General features: G+C 48.0%; 1 protein-coding gene across 1 annotated transcript in view; it reads left to right on the plus strand.

The window, feature by feature from the left end:
• The window catches only part of FHIP1A (FHF complex subunit HOOK interacting protein 1A), a 216,489-nt gene extending 205,916 nt beyond the window's left edge, over positions 1-10,573 (plus strand). Inside the window, exons 12-14 of the mRNA XM_080676534.1 lie at positions 2,900-3,078; positions 3,464-3,602; positions 9,388-10,573. Of these exons, the coding sequence (XP_080532660.1) occupies positions 2,900-3,078; positions 3,464-3,602; positions 9,388-9,641 (572 nt within the window). The 3' untranslated portion in view covers positions 9,642-10,573. The remainder of the gene's footprint in view (positions 1-2,899; positions 3,079-3,463; positions 3,603-9,387) is intronic.
• Positions 10,574-12,596: the final 2,023 nt, after the last annotated feature.

The following is a 12,596-nucleotide window of genomic DNA, read 5'->3' on the forward strand; positions in this document are numbered from 1 at the left end:
CATGCACACACACATGCACACATAGGTATACACACACACGCTCACATGCGCCCACACACACACACGACTGGGAAACATGATATAGTGTTGGAAAGAGATGGTTGGTCTGAACTGAAGCAGACTCTTCATTTACTGGCTGTGTGCACTTGGCATTTTGCCTCACCTTTAAATGGGGATAAATAATAAACATACTTCATAGAGTATAAGTATTTAGGTAAGTTGATACAAGATAAGTGCTTAGAACACTGCCTAGCACATAGTAAGTGATTAATGTTTTAAATAATAATTCAGTTATTTAATTACAGACATAAAACATTTATTGAAGAATACACTAGAATGTTAAGGGGAATTGCCTCCAGGTGGAGGCCTGTTGTTTATTTTATACTCCTATACTGTTTGAAGAAAAACATATTTTTAAATCATTTTGATCTCTATGAAAATAGAAAAACTTCTGCTGAAGTCCAGACAGGAAGGGATGAAACTGTGACCTCAGGCAGCTCAGGCAGGGGCAGTGGGGGTGAAGGGACACATTCAGGAGATATTTCCAATGTGGAATGGGCAGAGCCGGGGTACAGAACTGATGGCAGCTCTGTTCGTTGGAGTCAAATACAGGATGTGTGGGGGTGGGGGGGTCACATTGAGGCAGGGGAAGGGGCACTTGAGGACGGGAGTGAGTGACAGGGAAGGGCAGTAGAGATTGCCTTAGTTGTTCTGAAAAATTACATATCTTATGGCTGCGGAGTTTATCTGTCCTTCTAGAAGAAGAGGGGGATGAACTCTGGATTGCAACCCCAATTTGAAAGCAACTTGATGGGGTTCCATCCAGAACCTCAGAAATGTCACCTGTCACTCTTCCTCAGGCGTCACCCCCATACACACCTGTGGCTTTCTGAATTGTAGCTGAGTTTTCTGCTTTTCAGCTGCTTACCGGTCCCGCCGCCACAACTTCATTTAAAGTGCTAGAAATCAAGTAAGAATAAAACAGGAATTTGAAAGGGTTTAATGTCTATTTCTTATTGCACATGGCTAAGAAGTTGAAATTAATGTCATTAGTGGCTCATAATGACCATCTTCTGGCTTTGACCTAACGTTCCATCATTCAGGTGAGACAGTGATGGCACGCTCCCAGGGTGCGATTACGCTGGGTTTTCTCTCTGCCCTTGCAGCAGTGTTGGACTAGAGATGCTGTGCCCTGGTCACTGCATGGCCAGCCACCTTCATGTCTGTGGGATGGCCAGCTGAGGCCAAGTGCAGTCTGGGACGTGCCAGGGAAACTGAGGGTTCACAGTAAGGCCATGTGTGTTACAGGAGACTATTCCTACCTACACATGTTTTAATTCACCTGTCTGCTCCCTCTGGAAGGAAGCAGATGCAGAGCCTGGCACTGTACGGGGATGGGCAAGAGGGGATGTGAAAGACTGGGCCCGGGTTGAGGAGAGTGAGGACAGCAGCCTCTTGTGGATCTACCTGGAAAGCTAGAATTGCATTGTGATGCCTGAGGACATTTCTGGGGTTCTTGATGGAAGTCCATCAAGATGCTCCAAATTGGGGTTTCAACCCAGAGTTCCTGAATATGTTTGGCAAACACTGCCAGGGTGGTCTTGCAAGCAAGCACTCTCCAAAGGCTGTGTAAAGAGTCCATCGACCTTCTGGGTCATCGATTGTGACTGAGGAGCTCAACCCCCATCCCAAGGCTGGGATGTGGAGGCTAAGTTCAGTTCAGGAGGGGATGGTGCCTTCTCTGTGTTTTGAGGCCCCTTAGAGACATGCTTTGTGTTCCTGGCAGCAGAACTATTGCCCTGCTACTCACCCGCGTAGGAAAGAGGTTTGTGTTAGGTGCTCTCATTTCTCACCACCACGGCTTCTGAACGAAGCTTCTTGTGGTGAAGTTAAACTCATACTAATGTTGGTGACGTCTTCATAAGGCACGTTTATCCATCAAAGGATATGTGCTTTGTTATAAAGATGCTATGGTTTAGTGGCATCATCAATAGCTCCACTGGAGCAAATACAAAATTCTCATTGATTTTGCTCAATGGACCACTTTTATGGTAAAACTAGAAAATATCTTCTGGTAATTTTATTACTGCCAGATTAATTTTCTGGATTTTTTCCTGTCTTCAATGAACTCAAAGCATATTAATATTCTGGTGACCCAAATTAGTCGAAGCTTCTTTTTTTTCTTAATTTTCTTAGGAACTGCTTTTTAATGAAATATGGATTCTCTTTTTTTTTTAAGGAAGCTATGACATACCAAACTGTATCTCCCCAGATGAAGTCCTTTCTCTCATCTGAAAATTGAAGGCTGGTTACCAAGTTGCTCAGGGCTACCAGCCTCATTTACCTGTCTTTCCTTGTCCTTCCGAACTATGACACTTGACAAGACCATCTTTCTCACAGTGCTTGTTGAGGACAGACTGCCCCCGTTCCCAGGGTAATTGTCTGATAAACACAGTTCATATGTGTTTGCTATGCTTTAATAGCACAAAGATTTTTTTGTTACCCAAACTTCTGGCCTCTCATGTTTGCATGGAGCCCTACAACATGCAGGGTCATGAGCTGAAAAACATCATGGTTTTGAGCATTGGCAGCACCGAGTACAGAAACAGTGTGGGAAAGTACATCTTAAGTTTAAAAAGTAAATCATCTGTCAAGGTCTGTGATAGTTTCCCAGGTGTTGAACGTGCTCATGGAGTCAGGATAGTAGCTCCCATGCCCATTTGCCTGCTGTCCTCGGTGGTGGTGGCTTGTTGTGTGCTTGGGTGTGAGGCAGGGGAAGACCCGGCTGCCTTTCCCGTGTCTGCACTGGACTTGCACCTGACGGGGCTGTGGTTTGGGAGCTGTGGCCCTGGTGGCTGCCCCGTGCCCGCCAGCCCTGAAGCCCGTGTCCCTCCCGCAGGCCCGTTCATCAGCGTGGTCCTGTCGAAGCTGGAGAACATGCTGGAGAACTCTTTGCACGTTAATTTGCTGCTTATCGGGATCATTACGCAGCTAGCCAGCTATCCGCAGCCACTCCTGCGCTCCTTTCTGCTCAACACCAACATGGTCTTCCAGCCAAGCGTCCGCTCTCTCTATCAGGTACGTTAGCCGAGCCACATCCACACCTGCTGATTTTACGGGTGCTGATGAGCAGGGCTCCTCCTCTCCTTCCCCTGTTGTTGTGTGTGTGTGTGTGTGTGTGTGTGTGTGTGTGTGTGTGTTTAATTCCTCTGTTCTCATTCATTTGCTCCCCTTCCTCATCCTGTTTTGCTAGTTGTGTATAGATTATTCTAGCAAACAGCACAACTTCATTTAGTTTGATGATCAGAGGGTGCCCTGCCAAAACACCCCGGTGGGTCAGTTAGGAGTGAGCAAATGCCTAACAGAACTGTTCCTGCACGGAGGGCCGCTCCTGAGAGAGATATTGAAAACTGGGGCTGGAATGCCATGTGAAGCATTAACATCATTCATGTCCTTTTGACAGGTGCTAGCATCTGTGAAAAACAAGATTGAGCAGTTTGCTTCTATGGAAAGAGACTTCCCAGGGCTCCTCATACAAGCCCAGCAATACCTGCTCTTCCGAGTGGACATGTCCGATGTGACAGCTGAGTCACTACCCAAAGGTGAGCTGGGCTTCTCCGCTGCATCTCTCCTCCTCCTCCTCCTCCTCCTCCTCCTCCTCCTCCATTTCCCCGCCTCCCCATCTGGGTTCAAAGATGCTGCATAGGCTCATGGGCTCTAAAGCATCTAAATTGTATCTTATTTTTTACGTAACTGCGAGGAGTTTCCTTTTAGTGTTCTTAAGCCTAAAGAAAGGTCTGCCTGCCCACACCCAGCCCATTTGCCGTTTGGAGGGTCTAGCAGTCATTTGCTTCCGTAGGGAAGGAGTGATGTGTGGGTTGTTGCCAGCCTTGAATAAATAACTCGGTGCCTCGGGGCCAGGAGGCGTTCCGTGCGCACCCTGAACCATGTCTTGGCCAGCCCTACTCTGAGGAGGGCATTGTTCTCTTCATTATGTTTTCAGAGACTATTGGGCCCCAAATAAATGTGCTTTAGGGCTCTAGAAGGTAAAAACTATTCATTTGGACTGGGACAAGTAAAGTTTATGCTCCGCTTAAAGTTCCTGAGGGTGACTTTTCATCAGCTCACGGGGCCTGCCTGGCAAGGTGGGCAGGGAGGGTGGTGGGTGGGTGCCCCGCAGGAGAACTGAGGTCGCCCTGCTGGCCGGCCAGCCTGGGGAGCACCGAGTTTTGCTTCGCTTAAGCTCCGGTTGGACAGATTGGACGGCCAGTTGTCCTCCAAGCAATCACTGTGGCCTGGGTGAGTGCAGACCAGGAAATGCCCCATATTTGCCTTGGGTCTGAAAAGCTGCAACACAGCATTTTCAAGACTAAGACTAGTGGTGAGAGTGGGGGTCTCAGTCCTGGGCTAAAGGCTTGTGATCAGAAACTGGCTCCCAGAGACAGAAATCTACCTCAGGGCAATTTTTAACCCTTTAAGGGAAACTCTGAAGGCTGACCTCGCCTCTGTGCAGCTCTTTGATCTTAGTCACTGTGCCTCACCAAGGCCTCAGGTTCCTTGACTCTTAATTTGTTTTCCATCTCTGACTTCCTCTGCGGCTATAGAACTCTGGGTTTGAAGAGCCCTTAGGGCATCACAAGGCAGATTTTGCAAGAAAGGTGGGCCTTGTGCCACTGGAAGGGGGGCTTCAGGCTTTGGCCTCGAGGGCAGCAGGCAGGCCATTCGTGGAGGGAAAGGAGCCTGTGGGAAGGTGGACTGCAGGCCCATGCGGCCTCTGCTAGCCACCTGCACAGCTGGCCTGTTAGCTGTGTTCCTCCTGAATGGGGAGGGTGTTACCACATCACACCTGTGAGAGAGGGTGTGTCAGTGAGCTCCTGTGCATACCAAGCCATTGCACAAACAGTGGGTTAATAGAAAGCCATTTGTGAGGACTCAGAGTCTGCGTGGTCACCTGGGCCGGGCTTGGCTGAGTTTGGCTCGTGGGCTGCTGTCTGCAGGTGTCTGGTGTCTGGGATGGCCTTAGTCACATGGGTGGCTGCTGGCTGGGCGATGGGGATTGCAGGGGTCTGTGTTTCTCCTCATGCAGCAGGTTAGCCCTGCTGGTCAAATGTCACAGCCACGGGGCTGCCGTGAGAGCAGGAGCACAGAAAATCCTCTGAGGCTCTGGAATCCTGCATGCTGTTGGCCAAAGTCCCCGGGGCAGCCACGGTCCAAGAGCAGCAAACCCCCACCTCCTGATGGGAAGAGCTGCAAAGAGTTTGGCCAGTCTTGCAGTCTACCAGGCAGGAGGTGACTTCAGTTTCCTTACATTACACTCCAGACTTGGTCTGCCTTTGTATGTCATGGTTTGTAAAGTGCTTTCCCAGACGGTCCATTTTTATTTTCAAACAGCGCTGTGAAATGGGCAAGAAAGGTACTGTTAGGTTCATTTTCATATAAGGAAGCTGAAAGTAGGGGCCCAGGGTAGTCAGTGGGACCATGCGGCCCAGGTGCCTGAGACTGTCTGCCTAGTTCACAGGCCGAGTGCACACACGCTGACTGATGTCACAGGTGCATATTCTGGTGAAGGATGGGGTCACCCACACCTGGTGCTTTGTTCTGGCTTCAGACCTCTGGCTGTGGCCACCAGATACGTGCCCAGGGGAGCTTGTTCCACATGATGCTGTCAAATTAGTCAGCTGTGGCTGATGCTTTTTCAGGTCTGTGACACTCGGGGCTTTGCCTAGTGGGGCTTCTCTTGGGATCTAAGACTTTCCTTTCATGGAGTTTCTCCACATTAACTTCTCTCAGGTTAGCACAGTGGCAGCCTCTGCTCCACTTGAAAAAAACTCCAGACTCCCAGGAGGGGAAAGGCCCTGTCCCCTGTGCAGAGCAGGCTTCTGAAGCAGGTGCTGCCTAGGAGCTGAGTCCAGGAGCGCTGTCCCTGGGAACAGAACAATGTGTAATGAGGAATCCCGGGAAGGGGTCAAACGCTGGGCTTCCCATGTCCGTGTCTGTGCTCTGTCTGACATTGCTGACCAAGAGCAGAGCGGTAACGATTGCTCTCCTAACTTCTGAAATCTTTCCAGGATTAGTCTTGAAAATGCTGGGTTGCAGCTTTTCAGACCCAAGGTAGCGTTTCTGAAGACCACTCCTGACCCCGGCATTGATCTGTGCTTCCCTTCCTCTGTCCTCTGTGCACGTGCTTTATGAGGGTGTCGCCAGGCGCCAGCAGCCAGAGCTGCTCCATCAGGCAGGCCATGCTTTCCTCAGCCTCCTGGTGGCCCCGTGAGAAAAAGAGCGTCCTCACTACCCTTTAAACAGGAGTAGGTTGTGTCCGCTGCAGAGCCGATGGACTTCCTGTGTAGCCATCCCATCGTCGCCTCGTCTCTGAGGCTCAACCACTTCCCAGGCTTTTCATTTCCCCGTCAAATACTTTCTAAAGGACAGAGGCTATGTTTATTTATATTCAGAGTCCTCTCTGGTCTCTAGTTCTGGGAGGGAGGTGAGGTAGGTATTGGCCCCATTTTACATAAAAGGAAACTGAAACATTATATAAGCTACTTGCCAGGGAGGGACCACACCTCTGGCTTTCTTGCTTTGAGTCAAGAGCCCGATGGGGCTGTGTGACCCATTGGAAGGCTGGTCCCGTGCTGACAGGACAGAGCTCCGTAAGGGTTCCCTGCCAGCCCTGGTCCCCCTCACTGGGGGCCACCTGCCTTCTATAGTGAAGACAGTTTGGAGTCTAGGATTCAAGCTGGGTAAATGAGCCTCAGCAATGACACTTTTTAAATTCATGGATCAAGCTACATAAATGAGCCACAAAAACCCTTTTTGGAGAAAAGAAGAGTGAATTTGAAAGAGAAAGATGGAGATCAGAATATGAACCAGCTCCAGGGAGATCAGTGTAGGGAAGACTTAATGTTGGTCAGTTTCTTCCCTCATTCATCCAGTAAATGTTTATTAGCTTCTACTATGAGTAAGGAAGTGTGTGGGGCCAGGAAGGACACATCGAGTAGGGGCTCAGCTCTCAGAAATCTCAGAGGAAGAAAAACATAACAGCAATGCAGGCTACAGGGCAATGCATGCAGGTATTATTGGTAAATTGCCAGGAACCAATTCCAGCATGTAATAATTACAAGAGTTCCATCAAAAGGTTGGTGAAGCTTGGGGGGCTCAACAAGGGCTGAGCCACATATGTAGTTTACCTGTTGGAACGGCTAAATGGCACTTCCCCCAAATCTGAATAGGATTGTTAACTGCCAGACAGCTCAGGGCATTTTATTTTATTTTATAAATTTCTTTACTGATTAAGGTGTTACATATTAAATCTGCATGTTATTGCCTCCTGTTGGCCAAACACCTGAACAGCTGTAGCCTATTCCCCAAACTGACAATGCTTCTGTAAACCCTACTCTTTGAAGTGTATTATCTCCATCTTGCCTTAGGACAAATTGTGTTAATAAAAGCAGGGTCTTGAGTCAAGGGGTAGTCTTCAGTTCCTTTAGCTGAAGCTCCTCTGACCCCCAATGCCTTTCAAAATTATCTTTTGTCCTTGGACTCCTTTTTGAATCTACGTGCAGCTCCTTTCTCCAGATTGCTGAACCCTTTGTAAGGGTTCAGCAATCTGTGTACATTTTACCTATGACTCATTTCATCCTTACAACTCTGTGAGCCTTTCACACATGAGGACATTACAGAGAGGTAAAGCAAGTTGCCTGACGTTACTCAGCCAGCAGGTGGTGGAGTCTGCTCTCAACCGCAGGACTGGAGTCTCGTAAGGCTAGTGACAGAGGTGTGGGGGCAGGAATTCCAGTTGGGGAGCCAGTGTGAGAGCAAGTCTTGTTCTTGGATTAGTGCCCACGTGTCCCATTACCCACTGGTCAAAGGACAGTGTCCTTCGTGAGCCTCGTGGGACCCTTTGGAGAGATGCAGTGCTGGAGACTGGGATGTGGGTGCTGAGGGGGTGTCTCCATGGTTGGTGAGTGGACCTCAGTGACGTCAACTCTTTGGTCCACACTCTGATGTCAGGACATGCTGTGGGCTTCTCCTGAAAGGTACCAGCAGATTCTTTTCCAGTTCTTTATGGCACGAACTGTGATAAGCTTTAATCAAAAAGGATATTTAAAGCAGTAAAGCAAAGGATTTTTTTCTAACACTAAAGATGATAGTAGTGAGATATGGAAAGTACTATAAATGTCAAGAATTTTTAGTACTGTAGTTAAGCGACACTCTTCTTAGAGTGTTAAAAATGGGACTGGAATTCTGAAGAGCAGCCAAAATAATGAAGAGCTTGAATATAATGATTTATAAAGAGTAATGAGACTGTTTGAGTAGGGGGCAGAAGAAGGCATAAATAACTCCTATAACTATATGAAGGCTGGAGCTGTTCAGGAATTAAATAGTCTGCAAAGTTGAACATTTTAATTAGTGGAACTGCTTTGATATGAAAATGCAAATCACTTGAATATGTTCAAGTTTGGGCTCATTATCATCTGAGACCTACGTTACTGAAACTGAGATAGAAACCCCTGGAAACCGTCCTTAAAGTCACTTGTCACCAGATGCCCAGTCTAGTCTTCCCAGCACCCAACTTCCTCTCCATCATTTTCAACATTTCAGTGGCTTATTTCATCCTATCCTCCACTGAAGGCTGGAGGTCCCAGCCAGAAGGGGCTTACGGGGGGGGGGGGGGGGGGGAAGCGGGGGGGGGCGTCACCATGGAGCCCCAGAGGCAGGAGTATAAGCTGCAGAGCTTGCAGTGGCTGTGGCCCCGCCTCCCCCTGCAGCAGTGCTGTGTGGCCCCGCCTCCCCCTGCAGCAGTGCTGTGTGGCCCCGCCTCCTCCTGCAGCAGTGGCTGTGTGCTAGGGCTTTGCTGGCACAGGTAGGACAGTCTCCCGACAGATACCAGGAGGTTGGGAGAGCAGGTGGAGCCCTTGGATGTCCTATTACCATCCTGGTGAGTTATGCCATCACTTGGTTGGTGCAGTGGCAGGAGATGACTTTTTCTGTCTTTTTTTAAAAATATATTTTTATTTCAGAGAAGAAGGGAGAGGAAGAGAGAGAGAGAGATAGAAACATCAATGATGAGAATCACTGGTCGGCAGGAGATGACTTTTTCAACACTTCCCTTTGCCAAGTCCTGGGCATGGGGGTTCCTGATAAACCTAAATTCTTGTCACACTCTCTGCACCATGATCCTTATCCAAGCTTTGGTATAAAAGCCTAGTATCTCATGCCCTGTGCTGAAGGTTATCTGCTGGGCAAGTGTGTGAACCACTGAGTGGGCTAGTGTGTGCTCAGGGCTGTCTTCAGGCTTCAGTCAGTCACAGGAACTGGATCCACCACTCAAGGGTGGAGGTAAAGGGCTCTGGAGGGTCCCCGTGACCATCTGCTTTCTGGTTTCAGATCCCACTCAGGATGCTTCCAGGACGGGAGCTGGCAGGAGCCTTCTGGATGGTCCCCCACGAGTGCTCCTGCCCTTCCTGACAAGCAGAGCCACGGTGGCAGGGGTGCCACCAAGCCTGCCCCTGCCGGTGAGAAACACCATGCTGGCCGCGGCCCTCTTCCCGGAGTTCCTGAAGGAACTGGCTGCGTTGGCCCAGGAACACTCCGTTCTCTGCTACAAGATCCTGGGGGACTTTGAGGACTCCTATTGTTAGCTTTTTTTTTTTTTTTTAATAGAGGTTCTTGTTTTTTAAGGTTTTAGTGTCTTGACTGAATGTTAAATGCAAAGCTGCTTACAAAGATTTCTACTTTGATGTTTCCTGACAATACTTGATTTGTGGGGAGGGGACCTTTCGGCACCTCCTCTCTCTCTTGCTGGGCCTTCCCACCCTGTGTCATACAGAATGTAAGTCTCATAAGCTGGCTGCTCCTTGGGCGAGTTCTCCCTCCTTAAATATTTTGGTTGTTATTCTCTCTTCCCTTTGAGTCGACTCTTCTTGCAGCGTAGAGCACACCAAGCGAATACTGGGGTTCAGTGACTTCTGGAAATACCCCTTGTCAGGTCGGCTCTTCAATGGCACATGAAGAAAGCACACCCGTTCCTGTTGCCTTCTGCATTTTGGCTTCCATTTTATCAAAGGGAAGAATAAAAATGGAGCCTCCACCACGTAAGCACGTTATAATCTGTCCCTTTGCATTTTATGTCCAAAACTCGCTTTCTGCCCAACATAGATTGCTTATGGTGCAGGCAAATCCATTGGTCTCAGCTGTCTGCTGGGAGGCTGATGCGGTTGGAGAATTTGGGAAATGTTCCCATTGCTGGAGAGATTATTTGGCGTGTTACCTAAACACTGAAAGTAGCCTTATCTTAGTCAGATTTGCACAAAGTGAAATATACCTATGCAAACTGTTTCTTTGGTTTTTAGGATTTTGTCAGAAGCATGCTATCATATACTTATATAATAAGACAGCCATCATTATTTTTTAAAGTGTTTTATGAAAACCAGATTAATTTGTGGAGCTATTTCATAGTACGGTTTTTTTGTGGTTGTTTCTTGATATGTGTGTGTGGGGAATATGGAGGGAAAAAGATAAACTAAATGCAGCCTATAGAATCATTGCTAATTAAATTTTGCTTGCTTTTCCTAATGTGTTGCACTTTATAGAGAACCAGGAACTGTACACCTGCTTTGGGAATTGGGATGCAAATGCAAACAGGTCCCAGGGAGCCCTGCGAAGCCAAGTGCCTGCCAGTGACTCACGCCACTCGGAATCACTGCCTCCTGAATAATGGGGCTCATTGGAAGACCCCAGTGTGATGTGTTAGTGCCTCTCTGCTGCTTTTCAGCTTGCTCCAAGAGGCATAATTATAAGTAGAGCCACAGTCTCCTTCAATCATCACCAAGAGTGGGAAACACACAAGATAATTGTGGGCTAAAAATGAGACCCTAAACAACTGGTATTGATGGATAGTCAACACTCCTCCTCTCGATTTGGGGCAGGTGAGAAGCACCTACAAGGATGAGACACACCTGTGTGGAGGGAAGTCGGAAACCCCAGGTCTCTCTGCCTCTGTGGTGTCACTGCTGAGCCCCCCGGGGGGGGTGGGGGCAGAGTAGTGGGCAGCCACAGGTCTGGTGGCTGTGCCTCAGGAGCACTGGTTTGGTTTTAATCAGCCTCTGGGTCAGGAGGAGAGTGGAAGAAGCAATTGTTATCTGAGGCCCTCCAGAGTAGAGGCCACCCTTGTGGTCTAGGGACCTTGACGCAGCGGTGAACTGAGAGTGGCTTTTAGGGGCCAACCTCGTAGTGTTTCCGAGTCTAAGCAAGCAACCGAAGACACCAGTTCATTGAACATTTCCAACTTCAAATTTGTCTGGTTTGAAAAATGGTTTGCCCAGCTATGGTGCAGCAGTCAGAACCCAGGAGGCCCAGCAGACTGGCCTGTAGTGGGCTTTCTGGCGCCTGCTTGCATTTGCACAACCAAGTCTCCACTGGAAAAGGGAGAGAGAGCAGAAAGAGGGAATGTAAGCTGTAAGTTATTAGCCTCTCCCTTTGTTTTGCACAAGTATTTGTCTTCCAGTTTGGACTTCCCAGGTACATAAAATGCTGAAGTCACATCTGGAAACTATTCTTTAAGCTTTTAGGCTTGGTTTACACTTCTCTCCATTATCCGGTGATGGTGTGGGCTCTTGGTATTTATTAAATAGGTACTGAAGTAGACTTACTTTACAGGAGACAGAGATGACCAGTGTCCGGGGTGAGAGGCAAGGAAGTTAAACTCCAGTGGTTGGGTGCTGGTAGCAAATTCACATTAACCTGTTTGACATCAGAAAGTGGTTCATGTTTCTGAATCCACTGCAGAGTATTGTGTCCAGGGTTTTATACCATTAATTCAGAAAATTGACCTGGAAATACATTCTGGAAAACCAGAAAACCTATTTGGTTGAGTGAAACAGCCAGGTGGGTTAGTAATGTGGTTTACAGAATGGTGTGGATGTGCCAGGGGAAAACTGAAGAACTGAGGCTGTAAGTAGAAGAGCATATCCTAGGGGTTGGAGGAATGAACATTGGTAGATATGAAGATACTGTGCAGGAGGTGGGTGAGGCTGGGAACTCTGGGTGGGAAAAAGTCCTGGTAATGAAGTAAAATATTCTTGTCACAGAAATATTTTCTGTATAAGTTTTGGGGGAAAATTAAAGATATCTGGCATGCTCTAAAACGTGACCCAGGAGTAGAGATACTTTTCCATGTGGACAGACTGGCACGTCCAATGCTGCGCTACTTGTGGAAGATGTGGGCAGAGCCTTGGGGGAAGCCCCTGGCTGGTGTCTGGCCTGATGGCCCAGGTCGGCGAAGGCGTCAGGGGTTCCTGGAACATCAAAACATTAACCTCCACTCATAAGTAGGGTCTGAGGTTCAGTTCAGATGAAGTGAGTTTTGTGGTATATGAGAGCAAGGGATATTTAAAATTGATTTTTCAAAATGGCCAAGGAAATATTCTTCAATTTTTAAACAAAGAAATTTCAAGTTGAGTTTAGCTCAAATACAATTTGGGGGGAGGGAGCAAATGACAATTTCTTAGCCATGAAGTTGTCAGCCATGATGCTGGAGTAACCAATTAGCAGTGGGATTTTCTTTATCAATGGATTCTTTCTTCTCCTGGTATTTA

Source organism: Plecotus auritus (genome assembly GCF_963455305.1).
Source record: "Plecotus auritus genome assembly, chromosome: 6".
Classification (NCBI taxonomy): domain Eukaryota; kingdom Metazoa; phylum Chordata; class Mammalia; order Chiroptera; family Vespertilionidae; genus Plecotus; species Plecotus auritus.